General features: G+C 43.2%; 1 protein-coding gene across 6 annotated transcripts in view; it reads right to left on the reverse strand.

The window, feature by feature from the left end:
- Positions 1 to 27,186, reverse strand: part of PTP4A2 (protein tyrosine phosphatase 4A2) — a 27,794-nt gene continuing 608 nt past the window's right edge. Inside the window, exons 1-6 of one of the 6 annotated variants that reach the window (XM_042439894.1) lie at positions 22,820 to 22,953; positions 13,779 to 14,460; positions 11,420 to 11,512; positions 2,637 to 2,767; positions 1,536 to 1,610; positions 1 to 288 (exon numbers count right to left, since the gene is read on the reverse strand). In XM_042439894.1, coding sequence (XP_042295828.1) covers positions 180 to 288; positions 1,536 to 1,610; positions 2,637 to 2,767; positions 11,420 to 11,512; positions 13,779 to 13,874 — 504 coding nt within the window. In that variant the 5' untranslated portion in view covers positions 13,875 to 14,460; positions 22,820 to 22,953 and the 3' untranslated portion in view covers positions 1 to 179. Of the gene's footprint in view, positions 289 to 1,535; positions 1,611 to 2,636; positions 2,768 to 11,419; positions 11,513 to 13,778; positions 14,461 to 14,822; positions 14,982 to 19,741; positions 19,765 to 21,853; positions 21,998 to 22,727; positions 22,954 to 27,186 lie in introns of those variants that run through there. The other 5 variants (XM_042439893.1, XM_042439897.1, XM_042439895.1 and 2 more) reach the window with 5 other exon arrangements.

The following is a 27,186-nucleotide window of genomic DNA, read 5'->3' on the forward strand; positions in this document are numbered from 1 at the left end:
TTCACTGAAATGTTTTAATTTTATTTTTGTATCACAATCATCATCATTAGGACAAAGGCTGAGGAGCACTGACTCCACTATGGTAAGGATGCCATCCAATTCCAGAATTACATTTCCAGGTTTCACGAGTCCAGAAAGACAACCACGACAGCGTCACGACTTCACCGGGGGCCTCTCACTTACTGCACGATGCAGTGGCCGTTGGCATCTCTGAAGCGTAATCGCATCTTCGGTCGGTATTTCTCAAGATAAAGCAGCTGTTTGGAGTTGAAAGCTCCCCTCCTTTTCCTGGAATGGAACCACACACCCATGGGATTAAATCGTCCTCACTCTCACAAAGCACACATCTAAAACGAACTAGCCATTCCAGCTCCTCACCCCACTGCTCCATACCCGAGATGGCAGGACTCGAGCCAAGCAAACACAGACGAGGCATGAAGATCAATGTACTATCTTTGGACTGCAGCCTTTTAACTTACAGATCAGCAGTTGAGTCTAACCGAGTTCTTGCACTACAGTTAGCCTTCCACATTTGCAGCTTTGAAATCTGCACAGATTTGATTATCTGTGGATTTGATTAACATGTCCTCTCTAGGTCCTCCAGCACAACTCTGTCAGAAGTTGTACCCATTGCTCCATGACCGAAGAGATCGGACATGACCATACACCTGTGCTGGAGGACCAAGAGATTATTAGAGAAAACACTTCTCTGGGCATTTGTAAGTTCTCCAGCACGATTCTATGGACAACCTCTGGAAGATGTTGTCCACAGGATTGCTCTAGAGGACCTAGAGTTTCCTAGAGAGGTGAAGCAGCATTTCTTCCTGGGGCTTGGCAGTTGTTGGGGCAACAGTAAATCTATGGGAGGAGCATCATGCTCTGAATTAGGCCCTCAGCCCATGTATACTGTTCTGCACTCCTTCAGAGGGAACATGAGGTTTTAAACATGAACTTGAAGTAAATACTGTGCAAGCAAGAGTGTCTCTGGATGAATCCATCAGGCTATGCAGCATGTGGAGAGAAGTTCTGAGCAAAATGCGTTGTGTCTGATAAGAGCAGCCTGCTCCCTTAGTGAACAGTGGAAGGGTGTTAGCTCCACCAGGAGGAGGCCGCTGCACAGCCAGCAATCCTGGATTTCTTTGGAAAGGCTGCCTCCTATCAACCAAGCCAGGAACAGCAAAGCAGAGCCTATGATCAGCAAGGGAAAGCAACTGTGCCAGCCAGCATATGTTATATTTATTTTAGGCGCCAAAGAAACTGGTCAGTTTCACAAGGCTGTTCTGGATCTCTTGTTTGATCTCACTTGTTCTTACAATGGAATTCTATGCTAGTTGTACCAATCACAAGGTTGGCTCTTTTTTATATAAAGCAGGAACAGTCTGGCCCTCGAGCTTAAACAGTTGCCTCTATCGCAAGTTCAGTAATGCCACGAGGAATCAACAGCTTATGCCCAGTCTTGTGATAAGCAAACAATTACTCAATGCAAAGAGGGAAATGAGAGCATCGGAGAGGGAAACATCCCCTCCTTAACTTACTGTCTTATAAACTGCACGGCGTCTTCATACTTCATTCCACATTCAATGAGTGCGAGGGCAACCAGAACAGGGGCTCTGAGAAGATAAAATCAATACAGATTTAGAGTAGCTCCAGTAAATAGCTCAAGAATAGATACAATTCAGGGAGACATAGGTCCAGACTGCTTCTGTCTTCCAGCTACAGAACAGCCTTTGCCTGCTTTGCTTAGTTGTTGCCAGCTCTGCACGCAGTACTAAATCAAAGACCTTGTGGTTGCCCAGTATGAGGGCACAGCAACCCAGTACATTTTCTGGAAAAGTATACTGTAAAAAATTGAAGCAGAATGGCCCTGGCCATTTGCAGGTTTTTAAAGTTATTTTAAAGAGAGTTTTAACATCTTCTCACAATTAGTCAGGGGCACCTTTCCAGTCAAACAGTTTTTGATTAACTGGATTATCAGCTCAGCATTGCAGCTCTGGCTGTAAGCAGCATGAAAAAGATCAGGGCAAGAGCTGCTGGCATCCAGTGTCAGCCAGTCCATTCCCTTACAATACTGAGCACGGTCAGGAGAGCAAGGGACACGGCCAGTAAAACAGGAACACCAGCAACCATCATGAGCAGCACTAAAAAGCCAACTGGGAGAGAAGCTACAGCCACTGGGATGTCAGATTTTCAAGAGAAACAGTACATACCCAGCCCTAAGCTCATGGCACTAATGTAGATGAGAAATCCCACTTCATACACATGCATTCCTTTGCCACTTTACCATTACTGGGAGCAGGAAAGTTCCTTAAAAGGGTAACTAAACCAAGCGAAGTAGTTTTCAACAGGTGCCCTGGGATGAGTTGTGGCCTTCTGAAGACCATCAAAAAGCCTATTCATCGCACTTCTAGTCTCTTTAAATTAACAGTAGCATAACAAGATTTGTATCTGATACAAACCAGATCTAAAAAAGGGCAAAAAAGAAAATTCTCACCCACAGCCCCTATTGGGGGACACTTGATAGCAAAAATTTAGAGGGTTTTGTGATGGAGGTGTGGTGGTGATCCCCCAATGCAGCCCTCTAGCCTCCCACAGGTGCCCACCTCTGTCCTAGAAAAAAAAGAGGGTCAGAAGCTCACCTTCCCAGCCCTGCCACACAGTGTACAGCAACGCAGCAGCCGGGTTCTTCACGGAATTTGGTTTTCAAGAGGTTGAGCCAGTCATCCACGATCTCACTCGGTGGTGGTGCTCCATCATCAAAGGGCCAGTCCTGTGAAAGAAGGGGAGAGGATGTGTTACTTCTGCTCAGTGCTCCAAATGGAAGGGTGGCACACTGCTCCTTTAACCAACCCACTTTGCAGTCAGACAGAACTGAACCTGACCTCAACATCCCATGTTGCCCTTTGCTTCAGCTTTGGGCACTGCTTCCACTAAATAATTCAGTGTTGTTATCTTAATTATAGCAGTTGGGGAGATGGAGCAGGGAGATGACCTCAGCTTTCTTGTATGATAGTAATAAGCCTGATGCAAAAGATGCTGTTGGGGAAGGAGGACTGTTGGAAGACTGATTTTGTTTCTGTCCTGTGCCTTCAAGTAGTTACTGAGTTATAGCAACCTTAAGGATTTTCTTGAAAAGATCTGTTCAGAGGAGGCTTGCCATGGCTCTCCTCTAAGGCTGTGTGTCTTGCCCAAAGTCACCCATTGGGTTTCCATAGCAAGGTGGGGGTTCAGACTCTTGTCTGCCCATATCCTAGTCCAAACACTCAAACCACAATACCACACTGGTTCTCTCCCTAGAAGACTCTAACAAATAAAAACAATAAATATGATTATAGACCATTCACTAAGTTCTTGGGATGGCATACAATAAAACTGACAGCACAGTGCTATAAATAACCCTAACATCTAAATGCAGCATAAAGCCCAGCAGAGAACAGAACATATGGCATAATCAGATATTTCACCAGTTTGAAAACTTCTTATAAACATTAAGTTCTACAAATCATTGAAAGAATGTAAGAGCATAACATTCAAAGGCCTGGGGAAAGATATAGTTTTTAATGTGCCACCAAACATACTGAAATGTATGTGCTCAATGAGCCACTTTGGGAAGGTCAAATCCACCACCAGGGTGCCACCACTGAAAACTTCCTTTTCTCTCATAGCCAGCTCATTTGGCACAGCATCCAAAGGACGCCTCAAAAGAAAATCTGGGGGTTCATGCTCTTCCTCTTTATGTGTTGCTTTGATGCATGTTTACTGCAATTTTATTTATTTCCAGTACAGTACTACAGCTTCAATATAGCAATATGGCACTTTAATGAGTACAATATGGCGCTTTAATGAGTACAAGAAACCAGGTTCTAGACCTAAGGAGCTTACTTCTAAAATCTGATACAGGAAAAACAGAAGGTGAAAACGAAGGCCAGCGTTAGCACAGAAACAACATGCAGCTGTTTTGCTTGTGCTCAGGCTGAATCACAGTAATGCGTGGGAACTAGGAAATAAAAAGGGGAGGCAGCCTTGCCCAAGTGTCCTGGGAGACAATTCTAAGCAAATGGAGCAGAAAAGGAAGAAAGGGAATTGTTTGCAGGAATAGGGGAGCTTGAAGAATAGTGGATAAAGGCAGGAAGGTGTCACAATGCAAAAGTGGAGAGACTGAGGCAGCGGGATTTGAAGGTAAGGACAAACATTGTGGGAGAAGACGGGAAGCCAAGATGAGGCAAAAGAAGGCAAAAGGAGAGAGTCCAGGTGACAAAAAGGGGGCACAGATCCCAGTTTCTGAAGAGAAGAGAGATTCCAGCAGGAAAAATAGCACACTTCCAGATCCACCTTGAGCCACATGTACCAGAGATCTTTGCAATGAAGCCAATGGCGTGTGAGCAGGTGAGTTAAGCTAATTAGCCGAAAGCATGAAACTGTTAACTCGATTTTGCAGAAACCACACCTTCTCACTTAATGACTGCCTAAGCCAGGAGGGGAAGGAAATGAGCAGATGTCTTTAAAGGCAGCATTACAACCTTTAATAATTAGTTCGGTTTTATTGCTGTAGTCATTACAAATTAGTTGGCATTTTACTGGAGCAAAATCTAGCAGAGTAGGCATATTCCAAATGAGAGAAACGCAAATGGTACAGAGGACCAAGGCACAGCTCATCCAGGAGATTCTAAATGCAATCCATTAATAAGTGAAGCACCCAGTTCAGCAAAATAGCATGATCTATTCGTATAGCGATTTTAAGTTGTCTCTTCTCTACATCCAGTGTGACACAGAGAGAGGAGGATACTTGATGGGTGGGCAAAAGACGGTTCAAGTTGGAGGGACCAAGTCCCTAGGCAAGGAAATGGAAGGATGGAAAGACAGAAGGACAAAGGATGTGGTTTGTTGGGTACCTTGGAGCCAAAATCTTCAACACACCTCTAATGGAGCTGGCTTCTACACCGTCTGATCAAAAGGACGCCATGTTATCAGGGTGAAAACAGACTGATGGTAGTTCCTGGAACAGACCTCGAGTACCACAATTAAAAAGAAAAGAAAAAATCCAGCCCTCAAGACTGTAGCCTGGGATTTTTCACAGGTTAACAGCTCTGTAAGGCTGCCGTTGCTGCAGCTTATCAGACCAGATGCCAGCGCAAGGGGGACTCCCAGCCTTCAGATGACGGTTAGTGCAAGAGGTTACTGTTCAACAGCAGAGCCACCAAAATTGAGTTCCCACTGACTTCAGTTCGTTTCGGTTTGACCTCATCCAGCACAGCACCAAGTGCTCCTTTTAACAAGCTGAACGAAACCGCAGAAGTTTCACAGCTTGTAAGACTGACCTTTCAGGTCAAAACACCCTTAAGAGGACAAAAAGATAGAGGCTGCACTTATTGCTACCGACAATGCTGGGTATGGGTTGTTAAAAAATTGATTTATGCTTTTTTGCATTCATAACAATGGCTGGGCCAACAAGAGTCATCTAGAACAAGAAGGTCCCACAGATCCAAGGCCACTTCTGTCAACCAAATTCTTTGGCTTCACGGTCACTCTGAACCCCTGGCCAAGACAGGTTACGTAGATTTGCACCAAACCTGAACCTACAGCTTAGAAAAGGTATGTGTTGTTTCCCTTCTGTGCATAACTACTTTTCCGCAGGCACCCTATAGTGAACCCAAGCATTTTTAGAAATGAATTCAGCCCTCGTCTTAGCTGCAGATTATCCTAAGCCACGCCTGCTCTTCAACAGAAGCCTATTTTTGAAAGACACATGAACCTGTGAAAATTTCAGCAGCTGGCATGGACCTGTGCCAAGGCCACCCTTCCCACCCCCTTGCCTTTTCCTTCATTTAATCCCTTTACTTCAAGCGCTTGTTTACCAACACCACCAGCTCAAACAGGCTAGGTCTAATGCTGATGCCCGCTTTTACCATCTGTCAGAGAAGGATGAGCGATGGTTGTACACATCCTTCCAAATATCCCTACATATAAAAGGATTTTGAGTTGTCAAAATCACATCCATATCGGACCTTACCTTTTGGCTCACAGGCTACACATCACCTCCCCAAGGGGGGTTTTCTTAGCCCCTAGGATATGTCCTAGATCCTGCTCCTCTAGCAATATTAATAAACGATAATGAAATCTGCTGGGAACAAATGGGAGAAATCGTCATGTCCCAGTCCAAGAGGCTTCCAAATAGCAACAGACACTTTGGTGCAAAAGAACCCTTCTCCAGCCTACAGAGCCCATAACCTGAAAAACTGAAACTGGAAATTGATATCCAGATTCAGTTTTTAATTTGTTTTATGCCCATCAGTTTCACAGCATGCCACGGTATGCCAACTGGAGTTTTGGACCATCAGTGATTCAGATTCTATCCAGAACTGAGAAATATGCAAGGTTTCGTTTGGTTCAAGCAGAGTCGCTTTTTGTGACTGTGCTGCTGTGAGCTTTCTATGATGATTTCATTCAGATGTCAGTCCATTTGCCATTTGAAACTGTTCCCAGAATACTAATCACTACTGGAACTGGAACAACCTCATCATTTTATTATTACTACTACCATCCCCATCGAAGTTGCTTCCCTGGCCCTATAAAGCTCAAAGCTATTATGTTCATCCTACCACTTTATCCTCACAACCACTGCACAAGACAGACTACGTCGAAAGATTGTAACAAGCAAAAGGATGGATGCCCAGATGGTTAGGATTTGACACTGGGTTCTTCCCAGTCTACAAGCAAGGTCTTATCAGATTTGTCCCACACCTCACAACTTTTAATGTTGGTAGGATTTTCTTGGGAAGGAATATTCAGAGGTGGTTCTTACAGTTCCTTCCCCTGAAATGTAGCCTGCGGCACCTGATATTCATTAGCAATAACCCATCCAAGTATTAACCATGGCTGACCCTGCTTAGCTTCCAAGATCTGATGGAATCTGGTGCCTGTAGGGTATTTAGGCCCCTCAGGTACAGAAATGCAATCTGTTTTGCTTACACTGCCAAGCCTTTATAGCAAGAGGTTAATGTCAGACATCAGCAACGTAATTTTGCCAGCCTGATGGTCACTCAGTTCCATTTCGGAATGGTCACAAGATAGGCACAGTCCTTCAAAAGAAAAGCTCAGCAGCCAAGTAGGGTGAGGGCAGGGGGAGAAGCAGAACAGAAAGCCTCTCAAGAGCAAAAATAGTGCTGCTGATGAGAGAGAACCAGGAAAGGGAAAGGGGATGCCAGTATTATTACTCATTATTTCCCCTCTCCTTTTTAATCTATCAGTGTACTTTCTAGATTTCCAGTAAATTAGAACCCAGAAGATAGCTAATTCATTTGGAGGAACTGACAGAGTGACTCCATTTTGTAAATCAGGGTGGGGCAACTGTCAGGGATATGCATTGGCTCTCCTTCCCTCAAGCCCTTGGAATACATATACATATACATATACATATACATATACATACACACACTCTATCTATCTATCTATCTATCTATCTATCTATCTATCTATCTATCTAGTGTGTGTGTGTGTATTCCAAGGGCTTGAAGAAAGAAGAGACAATGTGTGTGTAGTGTGTGTGTGTGTGTGTGTGTGTGTGTGTGTGTACACTCACACTCACATAAACCCAGAGTGAGTGTGTGCATAAGTTTACCTGGCCCTCTTCAAGCCATTTTAGGCCCAGAAGATGCCTTTTCTCCTCTCCAACAGGAAAGTCAACTTAGAGAAGAAACTCCAGGAGGATGGAATTATTTGGATTGGTTAATTTCTGCAGTAAACTTTATCATACTAGTTAAGCGTATCAAGCTTGAACTGAAGAATTAGTGACCAAATACAAAAAGAGAGCAGATGCAAGAGAGGAACAAGGATGGATCTGCACACACAAGGTGCTGCTGTTCTTGCTGTCAGGGCAACAAATAGCCCAGTGCCAGGAGAAGATCAAGTGCCACGATGCTGTGGCAACAAACACTTGACAGTCAAGAGGCTGTGTACACCACACCTATGACCTGACTGCATGTGGGTTCACTCCTCAAAAAAGGAGTGTTGTGAGAAAGGGAATAGGTGTTGGTAGCAGCTGCTTGTCATGATCCTGGTCATCTCCAGAGTGTAGTGGCCACAGATAACTAGGGTCTCCAGTGGAACTAAACCCAGTTTTCCCTTGTTGAGCAAACACAACAAGGCATCAACATGCTGTCTAAAGGCATGTACCCATCAGCAGCTGTTTTGGCAACGTGCTTTTAGCCCAGTAATGATCTCATTGAAAGCATGTATAGTGAGAACTAGTTGTTCATGGAAATATTATCCAAGGAGAACTCAAGACATCCCTTCCTAGGATTACCCAAAGTGAACTTCCTTCTCTAAAAAGAACCTGTCAGAAAAGGGGGAACAAGGACTTGCGTGACATGTGCTTTCTCTGTCAGTCAGCTCCTGCCTCTATGCTACTCACTATGCCTAGCACTGGACTGCTTTTTATTACTAGAGAGGGCAGAGATTAGTGTAGAAATCAACATATTTCTGCCCCATCACGTTGTTCCAGGGTGCTTGCACCAAGCGGATTCTTTTAAGTACACACCCAATCTCCATTTTATTATTATTAGACTATCAAATAAAGGTTATAGCCAAAAGAAAAATAAATAATAATCAGAGAAGAGTGGAACATCATTAAATAATGTCAAAATATCCAGACTATAACAAAGGAACACAAAACTTGCAAATGCACTTTCTGTGTCCACATTTCTCATGAGAAACAATTCGTCTCGGTTATTCTCAGGGGCAATTCTGAGCTGGGCTGCTTTCAGTGCAAATCTAGAGCCATTAACCAGGACTGAGTTAACCGAACAAGAGAGCAATATATAGCTTTATTATGTACACACTCACACTTGCGGAAAGCACAGAAAGTTGTCAGTGCAAGGCTTCCACGCAAATTGTATCAAAAATAAAAGAGTTAACACTTTTGTGGAACAGTGGGAAATGTACACTATTCCAAGGCTGCTGTCACTGTACTGAGACTGAACGCTTCATTCTTTAGTTGATATTGATTTTGTACATTACATTTGATAGATACAACATGAAAGAGTGAGAGTCTAATCACTTAGGTATTTTCCTTTCCTTTAAAAAATGCATTTGATTGATTTTCCTTTTAGTTGGGGCTTAAAATTCTTATTTTACGGAATAAATGCAGGGACAGTAGAAAATGAGAATGATGAATTCTCCTAGTTGAGATGCAGAAGACATGAAGAAGCGGCTTGCAGGAGAATTCACAATATTTAATCATTTCTCACAAGTTATTCTTAAAGAATAACTTCAAAATTAGGTAGAAATGAAAGGTAGATATACTTCTGAGAGAGGCGTGAAGTGAATGATGAATGTAGAAAGATCAAAATGAGTATTTGATTCTGCACAAAGCTATTCAAAAGCCTCAAGCCTCTGTCTGACGTAGCAGAGAAAATTAGTGCTAGAAGTAAGGAGCATTCAGAAGCGAAGAATAAAGGGAACAGAAAAGATAGTTAGAATTAAGGGTAATTTGGTTAAAGGTTCAAAAAACATTTTGCATCACTGTCACACACAGAACCCGATTCCACAATTCCGCTCATGTTTAACAAAGCACACGCTTATGAAAGTTGAATTGCTGAATTGGGAAGATAGATAGAAAGCAGAGAGGTTAAAGGAAATGTAACTGGATTATTGTATTTTGAAGGTTAGGAAGCAGCTTCAAGCTCCTCTATGGACCCTGAGGATTTTCAGGAGTGAGGACAAGTGAAAAAGTGTATCAGAGCCATGCATCTCTGTCAGTACGGCTGTGAGATTGAAGTAGGAACTACCATTTCAATCTTTGTTGGGAGTTGAAGAGTGGAAGATCAAGTCAGAAATGATATTAAACAACCCCTTGAAACTAATAGCACAGACAATTTCAACCAGAAGACTAGCTGCATGCAACATTTGTTTCTCTAAAAAAGACCAAAGGCCTGAAAACCAGAAATAAGTGGAAGAAATTAATGAAACGGAAAGGCTATGTAAATTTACTTCAAACGCTAATATAAAGGAGCAGACAGAAAGTTTCTGAAGCCCTTTAAATCATTCTGGCATCCCCAAAGCATAAAGATCTTTCAAGTATACACAGCAAAAAAAAAAAATTCAAAAGATAAGGCTGACAATTTTCTCGCTCATAAACTTGGAATGATTACAAGAGGACAGACTACTATCATTGATCTGTTCTGATCAACTGAAAAGGATGGCACAAAATGGTGAAATATTAATGAGTTCTGGAGAGGTTTAAGAAATTTACAGTTCTTCTGATCATCTTTGATGGCAAGGACACTGAAGACTGTCTTAACAGAATGTAGATCTCTGTTCTCTCTAATGAAGACAAACCTTTATTGAAGGCTCTTTTTCAATTCCAGAAAAAAGTGAATTTAAATGGATGATTCCAATACTGGATTTAACATGTTTGTTCCCCAGTGCTTTGGTGTTCCATTGAAAAGTCTGAAGACCTTTATCAGTTATGTATCTGCCCAATAACAGAAGCTCTCGGGGTGACTTACGAAACAGATGTGGTATTTAAAATAAACAGAACAATTTATTTTATCTCAAACACAATTTTACTAGTATGAAATATATGGTATGGATAGTTAAAAATCAATCCTTGAATATCTGAGTTTAACACATGCTAAGAAGCAAATACTTCATTGGCATGAATTCATAGTGTAAGAAAAGACATTGTTAAGCAGCTAGGACTTTTCTTGACATCGAATATTTATATTTACGTTATTCTATGAGCCATTAAGAGGTTGGTTAACAACTTCCACTTTGCGTATATTATCACTGGTGGAAAAAATTATTATTGAGAGAAAGATGGGATATAAATGATTATAATAATAATCATCATCTGAGTGACACCTACCTTTACCGTTCCCCACTTGTCACAGCCAACAACCTCACCCTTCCCTTCATCCTCATCTTGCTATTTAGGATGAGTATCCTCCGAGTAAATCACTGGCAGAGCTCATATGGTTACTTCAACTCTCACACTCAATGCCATCTCTAGAGAAACGCACCATCTTTGGAGCTTGTCTTCCAAATAGCTTAGGCAAGTGCCCATATGCTAAGCACAGAAGACTATACAACCAAGGCCCAAAACACACTGCAGAAATAATCCAGTTTGAGATCGCTTTAACTGCCCTGCCTGAATGGTAAGGAATACTGGGAACTATAGCTTTGGGAGACATTTAGCCTTCTCTGTCAGAGAGCTCTGGTGCCACAATAAACTACAATCCCCAGCATTGCCTAGCACTGAGCCAGGGCAGTTTGAGCAGTCTCAAACTGGATTATTTCTGCAGTGTGGTTTGGACATTAGTCTTCATGGCCACCCTCCCACAGATGAAGCTCTTGCCAAAGATACGGCATGGTCATTAGATATTTCAAAAACACACTCAGAAGTGGAAAGGTGGAAAATACTCACTAGAACTTGGATTCCTTCTTTTTCAACAGGTGCTTTATCATAGGTAGCATCGCAGACTCGCACCAAGGTTGTTACTCCATACTTCTTCAGCTCCTTTGAGAACAAACAGGAAACATGTCAAATTGACTTCCCTGAGGAAGACTGAAACAAAAAAACAAAACAAAAAAATAAAAAGGCGTACAAGGCTTTATTGATTCGCCGAAGGTAGGCAGCAGCTTAAGGCAGCCTCTCTCAAGGGACACCACCTTTCTTGCAGCAGAAGCAAATGAGAGCGTGACTGTTTAGTATCAACTTCAACTGTCTGAGAGCAGCAGGGCATAAAAGAATGAAGGGGTGGGCTCTGAAAAGGAGGGCTTGCTAGTGAAAGGGGGCACAATGAAGTGGTGGGTACATTTCTTTGAGCCACAGGAGGCGAGCCTTTATTCACTGGCAAGTAGGCAAGGGACACGTTTCATGTTTGTCACTTACTGTAGCCAAATACTGACAGCTGCCTGTGAACGAGTAACCTGCCAGCACTGAACTGTTTCAGGACAGAGGAAAAGTGAGCAGAACAGTTGAATTCACATATATATCACTCCCCTATTGGGGTGTAAAATATAGACTTTTGGCACAGTTACCAAGACCTGTTCCAGCACAAGCCCATACTGAAACCAACAAGGATAAAGGACAAAACACGCATGAAAAAGGAACCATGGTCATTCTACAACTCTCTTATTCTGAAAGCCCTACACCTGAGTATAAGGGGAATGTAATATAGTTAACTGTTAAGCCTCCTGAGCATAAATAAGGAATACAGAGGCAATATGGAAGAGCAAAGTTAACATCACCACCTCCTTAGTCTCCTTTAAACGGAAACATGTGGTTGTCTGGTTTACACAGCCTTCAGACAGCTTGCGTCTGAAGGAGAGTCTTGTCTTCTAGCAATGCCCTGTATGTACAAATGATTATCCGGATAAGCAAACACACCACTTTAGGTGCAAAACATGGAAAATAAGTAGTCTTTTTTTCCTGCCAAAAGGATTGCATCATCATGAGCTGATGCATCAAGAGATCTCTGTTTACTTTGTAAACACACATATTCTACCAACAAATTTATACTGAGGGCTACCATCCATATCATTATGACATGACCCAGGTTCAGAGGCCACTCCAGACAAAGCAGCAAGCAAGGCTGCTAGCAAGGCAATCTCTCGGTGAGCAATACAGGCACGCTGTCGAACAGTAAAATTTGGCACAGCAGTAGCCATCGTATGACGTACAAAAAGGAGCGGGCAGAAATTAGGTCACTTTTGCAAATGCAGGATGGCATCTGCTCATCCGACACAGGTCAGGGAGGAAAATGACCTTCATTACATTGTCATCCACGTTGCTGTACCACACAAGCTCTCTGCTGCAGAAGTTTAGGTCACTGGGATCAATAATGGCCTGCTGGCAGCCAACCAACCCAGGAAATGAGACAGCGCTGTTCATTTCTGAACTGAAAAGAGTGTGAGCAATTTTATCATTGGTAGGGATAAGTAATCAAGGTGGATCTTTTGGTGTCTGGCAGAAAAACTTCAATTCCCATCCTAAATATGGAAACTGAACTGCCCTTTTAGAAGGAAAGGAAACATGAGGGGTAGGTAGGTGTAAATCTGTCTTTTATTTTATCCAGCAGGGATTATAATCTCAATCACTGCAAACGACATTTGTCCATCATTCTTGAACTTTTCGTGACGAGTCGCCAATAAGCTTCTGAAGAATGGAATACTGTGTCCAGTTCTGGGCACCACAATTAAAAAAGGACATAGAGAAACTGAGCGTGTCCAAAGGAGGGCGACCAAAATACTGAAGGGTCTGGAAACCATGCCCTATGAGGAATGCCTTAGGGAGCTGGGGATGTTTAGCCTGGAGAAGAGAAGGTTGAGAGGTGATATGATGGCCCTGTTTAGATATTTGAAGGGATGTCATGATGAGGAGGGAGCAAGCGTGTTTTCTGCTGCTCCAGAGACTAGAACGCGGAACAATGGATGCAGACTAAAAGAAAAGAGATTACACCTCAACCTTAGGAGGAATTTCCTGAGAGTAAGGGCTGTTCGACAGTGGAACAAACTCCCTTGGAGTGTAGTGGAGTCTCCTTCCTTAGAGGTCTTCAAACAGAGGCCGGATGGACATCTGTCAATGGGGATGCTTTGATTGTGATTTCCTGCATGGCAGGGGGTTGGACTGGATGGCCCTTGCGGTCTCTTCCAACTCTATGATTCTAATGTCCCCACCATCCTCACTTCAAAACTCCCCAAAGCACAGTATTAAACACCACAGACCAGGCAGATCAGGGTCGTCCCTCCCAGCCTCTGTGTTGTCTGAGTACGTTTCTTACCTCTGTAAATTTGGTGAGGGTTGCATTGGTTGGATTGTGGGTGATCAGGAAGCGCATACTCTCATAGGTAATCTCCACTGGAGCAGGACGGTTCATTGTGGCAAAGGGGGGAAGAGATGTGTTGGGAGAGAAAAAAATTCAAATCTTGCAACGTTTCACAGCAGAAAACATTAAAAAAAAAGACCACTAAAGTGTCCAGGGATTGATCAGAGCTTTTCTTGTTGGTTTGTTCTTCGGGATGATTCTTCACTTCAAGAAAAGCTGGTTTCCTTGGGCATCCGCTGGAATTCAACTTTAGCCTCGATCACTGCAGGTGGCGCTCCTTCAGATTCTGCAGTCTTCTACTACATGCAAAAAATAGGCAGCCTTTACTACATTTAGGCACTGGTGAGGCACAAAGAAAATGTAAGGACAGGTCTTCTCTCCACTTGGGTTCAGCCAGGCTTCGCTTCTCTAGTGTCACTAAGAGGAAGAGGTTTCCAATGTGCAGAAGATAACCCCATATATTTGAGGCTTTTTGTGTCTTGGTGTCTGGAAGTCTTCAAGGCAAAGTTTAGTTATGGCACGTAAGACCCCGGCCCCCAGCTTACTTCTTGACCAGGGTGCTGTGCTGGGCCCGGCAGAAATCTGCCCTGACTCTCAGAATCGCCATAAATGTGTGGCGTAGATTCAAACGGAAAACCTAAGAGGAAAGGGAAAAAACACATCCATGCTTAGAAAGAATTACGCAAAGAAAATTTGACTTCTAACAAAAGTCATATAACGCTCAGAGTGTCACAAAGCAAATCTGTATCTCCAACTGTTTTTGATATACCGAGAATAGTTATCTGCAGCACAACAACATTCCTGTGCTATGAACTCTCTCATTTGGATTAATCGAGGCCAGCTTTCGACCCAATTCGTAAGGCCTTGTCTGTGGCTGAGATCTTTCCAGATTCTAGATCACACTACCCCAACCCCAGACAGACATAAGAGCAATTCTTGTCTCCAAGAACCCCCACCATAATTTTGTGCGAACCAGGCCTTGTAGCTGTGAGCACGCACCTTAGCACGCTGGAATCCAGAAGCAAATACTACTGATAGAAACCTGTTAGCTTTCATAAGCTGCGTATGGAAAATTCGGTTTCAACACATACAGCCGAGAGTTTCGTGAAGTGCTCCGTTTGCCTCGGCCACATGCACACAAGTCATGCCAGAAGGAAGCTGAAAGCCAAGAACGGTCCAACTCACATTTTCACAAGGCACAGTGTTCCATGACGCACAGCGTAAAACAAATACCAGGAAATGCTAACCTGCCTCACTTCAGTGTTGATCTTTACCAAGGTTATGACGTACGCCAGCTAAGACAATGCATTAAGGAAGGGATTGCACTCCAGTAACCTGGCTACATAGTCCAGTTAAAGCCTCCTCGTAATCTTAAGTTTTTAGTGCAGAGAAGTTTCGTCCACAAGGAACAGGCTGAAGGCTGTCCTGGAACAGGCCACCCAATGTCCCTGCCAACATTTGACAGATACGATTTTTTGCACTTCTTCTAAATGCTGGCCTTTCTGCAGTAAACTGAAAGCAACTTAATCTTATTTTCATCTAATGTAGGAACAGAATTGTACGGATCTTGCTATCCCTTTCAACCTCAGACAATCACTGATCGGATTTTAAAGCTGGAAGGGAATAATCGAATCACAGAGTTGGAAGAGACCCCAAGGACCATCCAGTCCAACCCCCCCCCTTCTGCCATGCAGGAACTCACAATCAAATCATCCCTGACAGATGGCCATCCAGCCTCTGTTTAAAACCTCCAAAGAAGGAGACCACCAATCTCTGAGGCCTTCAGCCTATTCCTTTGTCAAACAGCTCTTACTCTCAGGATGTTCCTCCTCCTAACAGCTTCTGGACCACAGACCTGTATTGTAGCATGGAGCCTGTATTCTGGAGCTCAAGAACTCCCCATTTATCCTTGCCGCATTCAGAATCCACATGCAACAGGAAACACCCCTATCAGAGTCTACAGAGTCAACATTACAGCACCCCAAAGTAGTAAAAAAGTACCCCAAACCCCCATACAAGTTGGCCATTCGCAGCTAGAGTCAGTCGGGGGGGTCTCAAATCAAACAAAGAGAAACAGGCAGGTGACCAACCCCACGAGATTTGTTTGCAAAGCTGCTCCTGCTTATCTCCCTTCCTACATGTCAGCACTGTAAGGTGCTGCAGAGTTGTCCAAAGGCCACAGCGAACTTTATATGAGGCGAGGCGCAGCACGTTGCTAGGCAAGCCTGAAATCAAAACGCACAGAACACAAACAGCCACTTATCAATTAGTACTACGATTCAAACACGCAAGAGGGAAGGGAATTCATATTCCCACTTTTGTTTCCTGAGGGCAAGGGCCGCCTTGCGTTTCTGGACTGGATGTCAGCTGCTCCAGGAACTGGCTTTTAAAGGCTGAAAGGGGGAAGGAATAAAAATTACCCAAAATAAATAATAGCGGCTGATGGTTGCATAAAGGTACTGAAATCTTCATGTAGAAAGCCTTGCTGTTACTCTCCTCTGTCATTGCTGCCAGGAGAAGGCTTCCCATGGGAAGCAACCAGTCAAAGCATAGACTATTGGGCTCTTTTGCTCACCAACTTGCCCACCTGTGCTCCATTACAAAGGACAACAGAGCTTATATATACTGAATACTGAGTGAGACTCTCAACAAAAAGGCCAGAATACATGGTACTATGGTATGCCAACAACAAAATCATAAGCTGCAACAACTTTTTATTTCTACACAAGGCTTTGCCAACTCCCATGGTTTTATTTATTTGATTTACACCCCACTTTCCCCGCAAATATGGGACCCAAAGCAGTTTTTAGCTGTTCAAACCGCAACAGGCAAGTACCATATGCCAGGTAAGGCAAACGCTAAGCTGGAGTTTCCCTAAAGGCTAGCCCTCTTAATCTTTTCCAAGAAAGCCAAAGAATCTTGTTACCCCTCAGTGACTAATACTTTTGTCATGGCATTAGCTTTCAGAGATTGGCAGAGATGTTGTCAACAGTGACTTCAGAGTAAAATATATTCTTCACTATTTACAATCCTACTCCATATATGTGTGTGTGTGTGTGTGTGTGTGTATACACACACACAAATACACACACACACACTATCAGACACAAGAAGTCAGAGGATAGCACTTCTTTCATCTGATGAAAGGATATGCCATAACAAATGTGCTCACCTTTTAAGATGCTGAAAGTTGCTGCTCCTTTTGCTACAAGTCAGGAACGTTTTAGGAATTGGAAGTATGTGATCTTCTGGTGTCACTGTATTAACTGGTTTTGTCTGTTCTTGTTTGTCTGGTTCTAGGATGGCTCTGCTTCCTTAACAGACCATCCACACAGCTAGTATGCTGACTATGGGCACAAGGATACAGACAGATCTACATCTGGCTAAAATACGGTCTCTGCTTTAATATCCCCATTTAGTATGTTTGTAATTGGTGTTAATATTTTTGTAACGATAAAAATCATTATAGGTGATTCTTATATTAGCTGAATTGGTGCTTTTATGACTTATGAACTGAATGTTTACTGTATCGTTCTCCTTGTTGATCATTTCTCGGCTTGTTTCTCATTCAGGATGATTGTTTTGGCTTTTCCTCTTAACTCTACACAAAAGCAGTTTCCAGGCTAGTTTTCCCTGATGGCTGCTATGGCAAAGGCAACAGCTAGTCAGATTTCACACCTTATTCTCTCATAGTCTTAGAGGTAAGGGCTTCTTCCAAAGACAAAGACCACAGTCACAGGACACAATCTACTCACTGAGGAATTGGCTACACTGACTGAGATTTGACCAGTACAAAGAGCATACTAACAACAGAGCTCTTTGTACTACAAAAGAGAAACTTTTCGTCCCAAAGTATCAGGTTTGTGATTAGCACTGAAGGGAGGATATCCAATAGATCTGCTCTCTAAAGACTAGGCTCAAACCGGAGGTACTGAACCTGAGGCTTCAGCCTGGTCATCTGGAGGGAATTTCCAGTCATTGGTGGTTGCCATGAATGCAATAAATAGACTGGAAGTAAACCACATACAGGATCCTCTGTGTCACTAGTGTTAAGCCTTGTTTGCTTTTCCTACGCTTTGAAAAATCTTGACTCAAACATTGGGACTGAACTAGTACACAACGTATGCACTTTTGAAGCTGCTATTACCACTTTTGTTGCACAATTCACAACGATGTAGACCTACAATATTGTCTAAGATATTGTCTCCAGCAAAATAACAACAACAACATGTCTGGGACAGGAGGTTAATAAAGTACAGGTTCAGACTTACTTACAGTAGTACTACTAATTAAGTAGTACTACTGTAGCCAGATACTATAGACCGCTTCTAGGCCTTTCACTGTTTCCATGAAACAAAGCTCCTCAAGGCAAGACAACACTTTAAGTTGCCTGAGCTAAGAACAGGGATGCATGCCATCACTTAAGCCTAGGATCAGTCTGAATCTGGATGAAACCTTATGTGTGAGTGAGGGATGCTGTATGAATCTGTTTCAACTGTGAGTTCTCACATGCAGAAATCACCCACCTTCATGTCTTCACACATCGATGTCTGAAAATAGCTATCTTTCTGCAGTTTCACAGCAAGATATTTATACTTTAAGAATCTATACCAGTGACATCAGAGTAATGCCTAATGTAGAAGGGGAAATCAAACAATTAGTTTTATTAGGGTAATAATAATTCAAAGGTTATGAATTAGTGCCTTGCAAAGTATTTTCTGGCTCAAGTTACCATTGTAAAGGGTATTAACTTAATACGGGTTTTGGAGTCTTATAGCCAACATAGCTATTTTTTGCTTTTTAGAAGGAAAACATGTTTATTTCAGGGCAGGGTATGGCTGAGTAAACGCCATCAAAAACAACTAGCATGCCTTACACTACAAGAAAAGGGACAGAAGAACAGCTTGACCTGACCGAATAAGCAGAGAAGCCAAAGCTCTGTTGAGAAACCATCTCCCTCCCTTTCTCTCCCAGCCAGAGGAGCCAGTTACTAAAGGCCTCTGGATATTTTGAGATAGAGTTGAAGGGAAAAAAACAGGTCTGGTAGCATTCCCTTTCTGTAAGTGAATTTGCCTTTGAGGTTCTCTTCCGTTATCTTAGTTTTTAAAAAACTATATCTTCTCCTTTTCATACAGCTCCGCGTAGCTTTCCGTTGTAAAAATGGAAAGAAGAACGCAGCAATTTTTTTTTCCAGAACTGTCGATTTATATTAAACTATTTAAGCTCCTAGGGATCTGAGAAGCCAACCTTTTAAACAATTAGATACTGAAGAAAACCAAAAGGCACTTGCATAAAGGGAACGCTACCAGACCCGTCTCCAAAAATTCCTCTTTCAACTAAGTGGAAATCTATTCCTCCCTGGATCTATACTGAAAGGCAGTTATGAGGATTTCAATTCCTCGCCATCGCTCAGGTTTTAAGAGCACCAATGCTTCTTTTTTTGGGGGAAGGAGTTATTAATTACCACCCTCACTTTCTTGGTTATCAAGTCAACTTTAAAAGTAAAAGGACTTACAAGGCTATTCATCCAGAAATACATGTGTGCAGGTATCACCCCACCACTATAAGAACCCAAGTGACATCAACAATGATCCCCGCATAGGCTGAAATTCTGAAGCACTGCCTTTCTGAAGGCTGAAGAAACCCCACAAGAATGCCGATAAGTAAAAAGCACATCACAAGTTTAAGTTCTAGATTTATTAGGGGTTTTCAACACAAAGATCAAGTTCCAACTACCACCATCTACCACCTAAATGGACATATTAACCAACAGTTTATGGATATACATGCTCACAAGTTGCCCATCAAGTTATGGTGAGCCCTGAATTTCACAGGTTTTCTTAGGCTTAGCGTTGAACCAGAACCTCTACAATGGCATCTAGCTTTCCCACAAACTCTCTTCAAAGCAGATAACTCACCTGTCGTATCATCTATAGTTATTCACTCACCCTCCAGTTCAATTTCCTACTAAGAGGGAAGCCCTACCAAAAGGACCTCCTTGGAACTTGCATCTCTGACTTGCCTTGGGGGCTCTGAGGCTGTAGGACAGGCCGCAACAGCTGCAGTTTCCAAGGATTGCAGGAGACAAATGCTTTGGAAAAGGTTAGCTGGATCACCTTTCAACATAACAGAGCAAAGCAGTAGGGGAGGAGGAAGGAAAACCTGCTAATTTGTCAGCCAGTCATCAAAGATTACCCTCTGCTGCATGCAAGTAACACCTTGTAGTTTGGCTCCTTTTACTCTTAGCTGAATTCCACACTTCTTCTAAGGCTGAGAGAGTGAGACTTACCTAAGGTCACTCACTGGGTATTCCATGGCTAAGCAGGGATTTGAACACTGGTCTCCAGAGTCATAGTCCAACACTCAAACCAATACACCATGCTGGCTCTCTATACTATACTCACTATGGCCTGTTACAGACTGCCAAAATAAAGCTGCATTGGGTCTCTTTGGAGGTATGCTGTTTAAATGATGCATGCATCCTAAGAATCTGGAAGCTGCACCAAAGTTGCACTCCAGTGCTTAGGAATGGAGTGTGGCTTTGGTGCGACCTCCAGACTCTTAGGACCCATGCATCATTTAAACAGCATACCTCCAAAGAGACCCAATGCAGCTTTATTTTGGCAGTCTGTAACAGGCCTATATAAACCCAGGCCTGCCTTTTGGGGGCTGTTCCTGCATTTACTTTGTAGTGACTAGTTGCAAAATAGTTTCAATCTACTTTAGGTTCATTTACCAAATCGACTGGTTAGGAACAAAGTCAGTAGGACCCTGGAAGGCAAAGGGACAGGCCCAGTTTGAGCACCATCCTATCGAAGAGGCCTTTTCTGCATCTCCATCTTAACTGTTGTTTCATCTCTTAATCATACACTCAATAAATACGAGAAGTGGTAAAAATATAAAAAGTACAGGACTTAACGGGTATTTTTGTACCAAATTAAACATAATGGAAACGTTTTGTGGGTGCACCAAGCAGCTGACAGAGGAAGTAGATGACCATGGAACCGGATGCAAATAAAAGAGATGTAAATGAACGCAAAAGGAAATGAACTTAAAAATCACTGAAAGGGAAGTTGTGGGATTCCTATTTTAACGCTTCAGATTATGCGAGTGTGTGCTTCCGGTGGGTGCCAGCAATTCCCAGTTTGGGTATGTGGGTGGAAACAGGGCTGTTTTTGTCAACATAAAACCCAGTCTCCACCCGAAGCCAGATGTCAGCCTGTAAGCAACCCAATGACCCACCGCCCACCATCTTCCATGACCTATGTCAACACTTCTGTTTGCCCAAATGAGTAATTATTTGATGTCCCTCTAGATCACGCAGTCAGCAGAATGCATTTTCAGAAGGCATGCTCACTCCAAGGAACTGCGAGATAAAGGTCAAACTCACCCTCAGATTATAAAAGATTATACAGAATATACTTATGGGCCAACTAAGTAAAGATTGTATAGAACATGTGTGTGTATGTGCGTGCCTTCAAGTTGCCTGTCAAGTTGTGGCAAAGCCATGAAGGCAAAAGGCTGAGCTAAATAAACTTGGCTCTGACTGTATAACCCTATAAGTCGATCAGCCCATATTTGTACTGCTAGCACAACCTTTACCCGGTTGGCCTGTATGTATACTCTATACACATCCTGGGTTATATTATAACACCCTAGGCTATTTTCGCTTCTTACTCCCAAGGAAACATGCACAAGACTTCAGCCTCTATCAAAATATAAAGTTAGGGAGGTTTTTTTGTGGTGTTGTGCTCCAATTTTTTATTCCCTCGCTGTTCCCTCTTTACCAGAAAAGCAGTCTTTCATAAGCGGGTCATGAGTTCAGAGATGCTTTGAAACAAATTTATTGCTGAACCTTGAATTCTAACAAACCCGACTCAATCTATACTGAAGTTTTACTTACTTCTTTAATCCACGCTCCTACAAAGCATTAGTGAAATGCCTAAAATTCAAATATATTTCCCAAACCACACCGCAGCACCTAAAATGGATTCTGCCCCTTGCTTTCATGGAAAAACCAGGATGCTTACCTGCACTTTAAAAGGAAAAATGAGAAGAAGGAGTGCTACCATGTTGTTCCTCTTCCCTCTTGAGGCCCCACAACAACTCACCAGCAAAGCATTCCACCACGGGGCAAAGTACAGCGGCAGGAACAGCAGAGATACTACACGCAGCTTAGCTTACTATGAAATAAGGTTCTGTTCGGTTTACGAGTATCTAACTAGAAGTTACCAAGTGTTAATGGCAAGTGTTGCATTTAGCCAAGTCTACAATCCTAAACCACAAGCTCTTTAAAAATAATAAATGCCACAGACTACTGAGAATCTCAGTCACCGAGAATCTCAGAAGATTGCACACAAAAACCCGGTAATCTGCCAAGGCTGTCTCACCTTTCTGACACAATGGAGGGGGAAACATGACCTTCGCTGCCAGCTTGAGTGCCAAAACCAAAGCTACACCATGAAGTATCTTAGTCAAAGAATCACAGAGTTGGAAGAGACCACAAAGGCCACCCAGTCCAACCCTATTCTGCCATGCAAGAACTCACAATCAAAGCACCCCCAACAAATAGCCACCCAGACTCTATTTTAAAACATCCAAAGAAGGAGTCTAGACTGACTAGTCAATTTTAAAGGAAATATTAGTAGACAGCATCAGCATCGTATTGCGAGAATCATGAACCTCAGGGCCAGGACTGTAACCTAATGCAAATGTGGTCAAACAGCCTCGGTTTCGGCCACTGCAAAAAGTAAATCAAGCACAGAGCCAAGCAAATGATTTTGACTGTTCCTCACGTCTCCTGAATGAAGTGCTGGCTACAGTTATAAGAAGCCCATCTTAAACACTACGGCGAAGCTAACCCAATCCCTCTCCCCCACAAAGAAAGCCACTTGCGGGTTTTACCTGGCATCTACCCCCACCTCTTCCAGCCCCACAGAAGCAATCCGGTCCCATCCAGGGCTGACCAAAGATAACATTTCTGCGCTTTGACTCACAGAGGGAGGTGCTTCATCTTCCTTACTACTGCAGTTCTGAGTCACAACCTGCTCGGCTCATTCAACAACCAGAGGGTGGGCGTGTTTTTCATTTTCAATTCACACGGGAGCCTGAGTGCCAGCCTGTTCCTGGGTCCTAAAAATGAGGCACAGACAGCTGCCCAGCATGAGGAAAGCGGCTTTGTGACTAAGCAACCCAGTGAAACAAAGGAGCTACCAAGGGAGTTCAAGTGGCAGTGACCTCTGCTCTCGTGTCACAAACCCTGGCACTTAGTTCATTGCCAGCACTGAGCCACCCCTACCCCACACATCACTTCATCATATTTGCTTGGTCCTTTATCACCTGGCCCTTCTCCTACTGTACTTCCACACTTGCCTTTACTACTCTAGGTGTTGGCTATTCAGAGGTTTCTGCCTCCATTTCTTTCCCACAAGGTCTCTTCCTGCTCTCTCAGTCACCCGTGGCACACCTAACACACATGGCCTCAAACTGCGTTCCCAGTGTCTTTTGCCCCAGGTCTAACCTTCTGCTGTAGCACACTCCCAACTCTCCTTGGTACTCCAGAGCTGTCACTCACCTGTAAAGACTTCCCTCAACTCCGCTGTCTCCTGTACAGATCTGCCATAAACCGCCTTCTGCTTTTCTACTCCAAATTAATTCCTCCAGCTACAGGTATCCCATTTACATCTTTTCTGCCCCTGGTTTTATGCTCCTTTGCATCCTTCCAAGGGATCTATAGGTTTCCCTATAGGAAATCCTTTGGTACAAAGCCACTTACTTGGACTACTGCTGCTGCTGTCTTTCAGCAATCAAATGCCAAGAAAATCTGAAGAACTACCCATGCCCCCTTATGCTGTGACTCCCAAGCCTTGTTGCACTGCCCCATCCTTGTGCTTCCTCTTCCCTTCTGATGTAGCTGCCACCCCAAGGGCCTACACTAGTCTTTGCTAAGGCTACCAATCCTCAGTTGTCTACCAGAATGGTCAGTTTTGCTGGGGGGGAAACAGAAGAGATTATTCCCAAAGAACTTAGAGACAAAAAGCAAAGCATTCTACAAATACACATTCGGTAGGGATTGGGGCACAGGACCCCCGTGAATGTGGAAAAACCGCAAACAACAAAAACACTGTGTTTTTACCTGAGAGAAGACCTCTCTAGGAATCTCTAGGTCCTCCGGGACCTAGAGGTCCTCCATCTACCAGACTTTGGCCACAGAACTGCACTGGAGGAGCTACAAAAGCCAATCTCTATGTCCGTCAATGCAACATTAAAATTGACCATAGAGTTGCATTGGAGGACCTAGATATTCCTAGAGAGAACATATTAATCAAATCCGCAAATGTCAAAGCCGCAAACGTGGAGAGATGAGTATAATACACACATTTTGAACATTTCCTTTATCAAGTATTTTCCTTCTCCGAGATTTCCATCCCTGACACTGCAACCATTTCCAAAGCAATTGCTGTGTTAACTTTGTGGCAGCAGAAGCAACAAAGAGTTCGGTGGATCCCTAAAAGTTATCAAATTTAATGCCTAAGTTTTCACGAAATGCCATTCCCTTCATCGGATGTATGAAGCCTTATGACATGCATAGATTACAGCTGGGGCTGGTAAGCCGTGAACAGTGAAGTTCAAGACATATTTAATGCAAAAAGAACTGAAAGGAACAATTGTGTTATTGATGGCGGCTATTCACAAATGGTGTTGCTGATAATGCACAGCATCTGGGGACTAGTAAGCCAACACACATAAGATGATAATAAACTGCTATCTCTACCCAGACTGTCAGTAACAGTTGGAATTTATATTTTCAAAATGGGTTATCAACTTTTCCTTTTCTCCTTTTTAGTAGCCAGCAAAAGGAGTCTAACACCAACTTCCCACCACTCTCCATCTCCAAACAATAATCAAATACAGCCACAATTTGCCTGATAGAGAACTGGAAAGCTTGCACAATATTTTGTGACCTTTTCTCATATATATATATATCTATCACTGGATTGTGACTTGGCCTCTTCCTCTTGAGGAAAAAGCTTTTCTCCCCCCAAGTGATATCAGATTTCTGGCTATTTATTCTCTTGCGCAGAGACTGTCATATCTGACCCATGCAGAACACACTGCGCATCAGAAAGAGCGATTTTCAGAAACCAATGGGGAAGCATGTGTCCTCCCATAACACTGACCTTAAAGTAGCCTCTGCAGAGCAAAGAAACCTCAAAAAGAGACTGGAGTGAGCTGATACGCCAATCTGTTTCCAGAGATCCAAATTGAGACGCTAATAAATGTGTTAATTGGTTTGTTTCCATCAGTTCTCTCTACATTTAATGCTATATAACTGCCCACACATACTCACCCCACTCAGGTACAGATACCTGAAATTCTAGAGCAGTGGTTCTCAACCTGTGGGTCGCGACCCCTTTGGGGGTCGAACGATCCTTTCACATGGGTTGCCTAAGACCATCAGAAAACACGTATTTCCGATGGTCTTAGGAACCGAGACATATGGTTGGGGGTCACCATAACATGAGGAACTGTATAAAAGGGTTGCGGCATTGGGAAGGTGGAGAACCACTGTTCTAGATCATCATTTACCCTAATGACAAAGCAGACTGTAACCTACAAAAGCTTGTATTGTAACATATTTGTTATGTTCTGCAACGGAACAATACACAGATTAACATGGACATCACTCCTCCCAACCCTGGGTCACACCGTGTGTGTGTGTGTGTGTGTGTGTATATATATATATCCCACTCTTCCATGCCAGCATCCTAATGGTGAAACATTAGGAATAAACCCTTCCAGAACATGGCCACAGAGCCTGAAAAACCCACCCAAAAACTATATTTGTCAGTCATTAACAACAGGCATGACTTTTTCGTAGCTCACTCTCAGAGCAGTTTTGCTTTTGGCCTTGTGGCTCCCTGGAGGACTAATGCCACTTCCAACTCCATCTGAGTCTATGATCCTTCAGGGATCCTCTTCTCCTGCAACGCTGTCCAGTTCCACTATCTTGCCTTCCCAAGCTGAGCAACACCCCCCTTAACTTCCCAATACAAGCTGCGTGAACTTATTATCACCCGCTCACCAAAGCCGCCCCACCTCCAAACTAGGTCAAACTAGCATCAAGAAGTGGTTTTGTTGTGGGGTTTTCGGGCTACATGGCCATGTTCTAGAAGAGCTTCCTGACGTTTCGCCAGCATCTGTGGCTTTGGCATCTTCAGGGAACCACCACCACGAAAGCGACAACTGTGCCAACTTTCGCCCTGAATGTCCCACTCCTAGTTACAAAGCGTACCCTGACTCACTCCTGAGTCACATAAGAAAAACAGGCCTGAAAATGCCATCCCTACCTTCATCATCCCCAGGAGAAACCTCCTCTTTCATCTGGCCTCCACAGTTTCTCTAAAGCAGTGCTCTCTCCAAACTGTGCTCTTGAAGGGATTTTAGGACTCCAGCTCCCAGAATCCCAGGCTATTGGCCAACATGGCTGAGGCTTCTGGGAGATGTAGTCCAAAATGTTCTTCCATCAGCAAAGCTTCCCCCAGTTTCACAATTTCGCAAGCAGCCAGGAAGTCTCATAACCGCAAGAGGAAGGCAGTAAGTAACTCTGTAGCCAAGATTAGCAGAACGAAGCCTAGAGAAGCTCATGCTGCCAACTCCTTTCTTTCACTCATCTCAAAGGTGCTACAAGAGCTCTCTACATATTACTGTACTGTACTATTACTATTATTGCATCTAAATGCATCTGAGGAAGTAGAGTTAATTCTAGGAAAGCTCATGCTGCCCGTTTCTTTCTTTCAGTGAGTTTCAAAAGTGCTGCGAGATCTCTCTACATATTATTATTACTATTGTTATTATTACTGCATTTAAATGGATCTAAAGAAGTAGACCAAAGTCTATGAAAGCTCAGGTTCTAATAATAATCCTCTATTGGCCAAGCATTCCCCCATTATTCCCTATGGACAAATATCCTCCCATGGTTCCCTATAGGCAACTATTCTTCAATTATTCCCCATGGGCAAATGTTTCCCCATGTTTCCTTATGGGCAAGTGTTCTCCAATGATTCCCTATAGGCAAATGTTTTCTAATAATAATCCTCTATGGCCAAGCATTTCCCCCCATTATTCTCTAGGGACAAATATTCCCCATTGATTCCTTATGGGCAAGCATTCTTCAATTATTCCCTATGGGCAAGTATTCCCCCAATGATTCTCTATGGGCAAGTATTCCCCCAATGATTCTCTATGGGCAAATATTCTCCAATGCTTCCCTATGGGCAAACGTTCCCAATGCTTCCCTATGGGCAAATGTTCCCAATGCTTCCCTATGGGCAAATGTTCCCAATGCTTCCCTATGGGCAAA

The sequence above is a fragment of the Sceloporus undulatus genome, chromosome 9, assembly GCF_019175285.1.
Source record: "Sceloporus undulatus isolate JIND9_A2432 ecotype Alabama chromosome 9, SceUnd_v1.1, whole genome shotgun sequence".
Lineage (NCBI taxonomy): Eukaryota > Metazoa > Chordata > Lepidosauria > Squamata > Phrynosomatidae > Sceloporus > Sceloporus undulatus.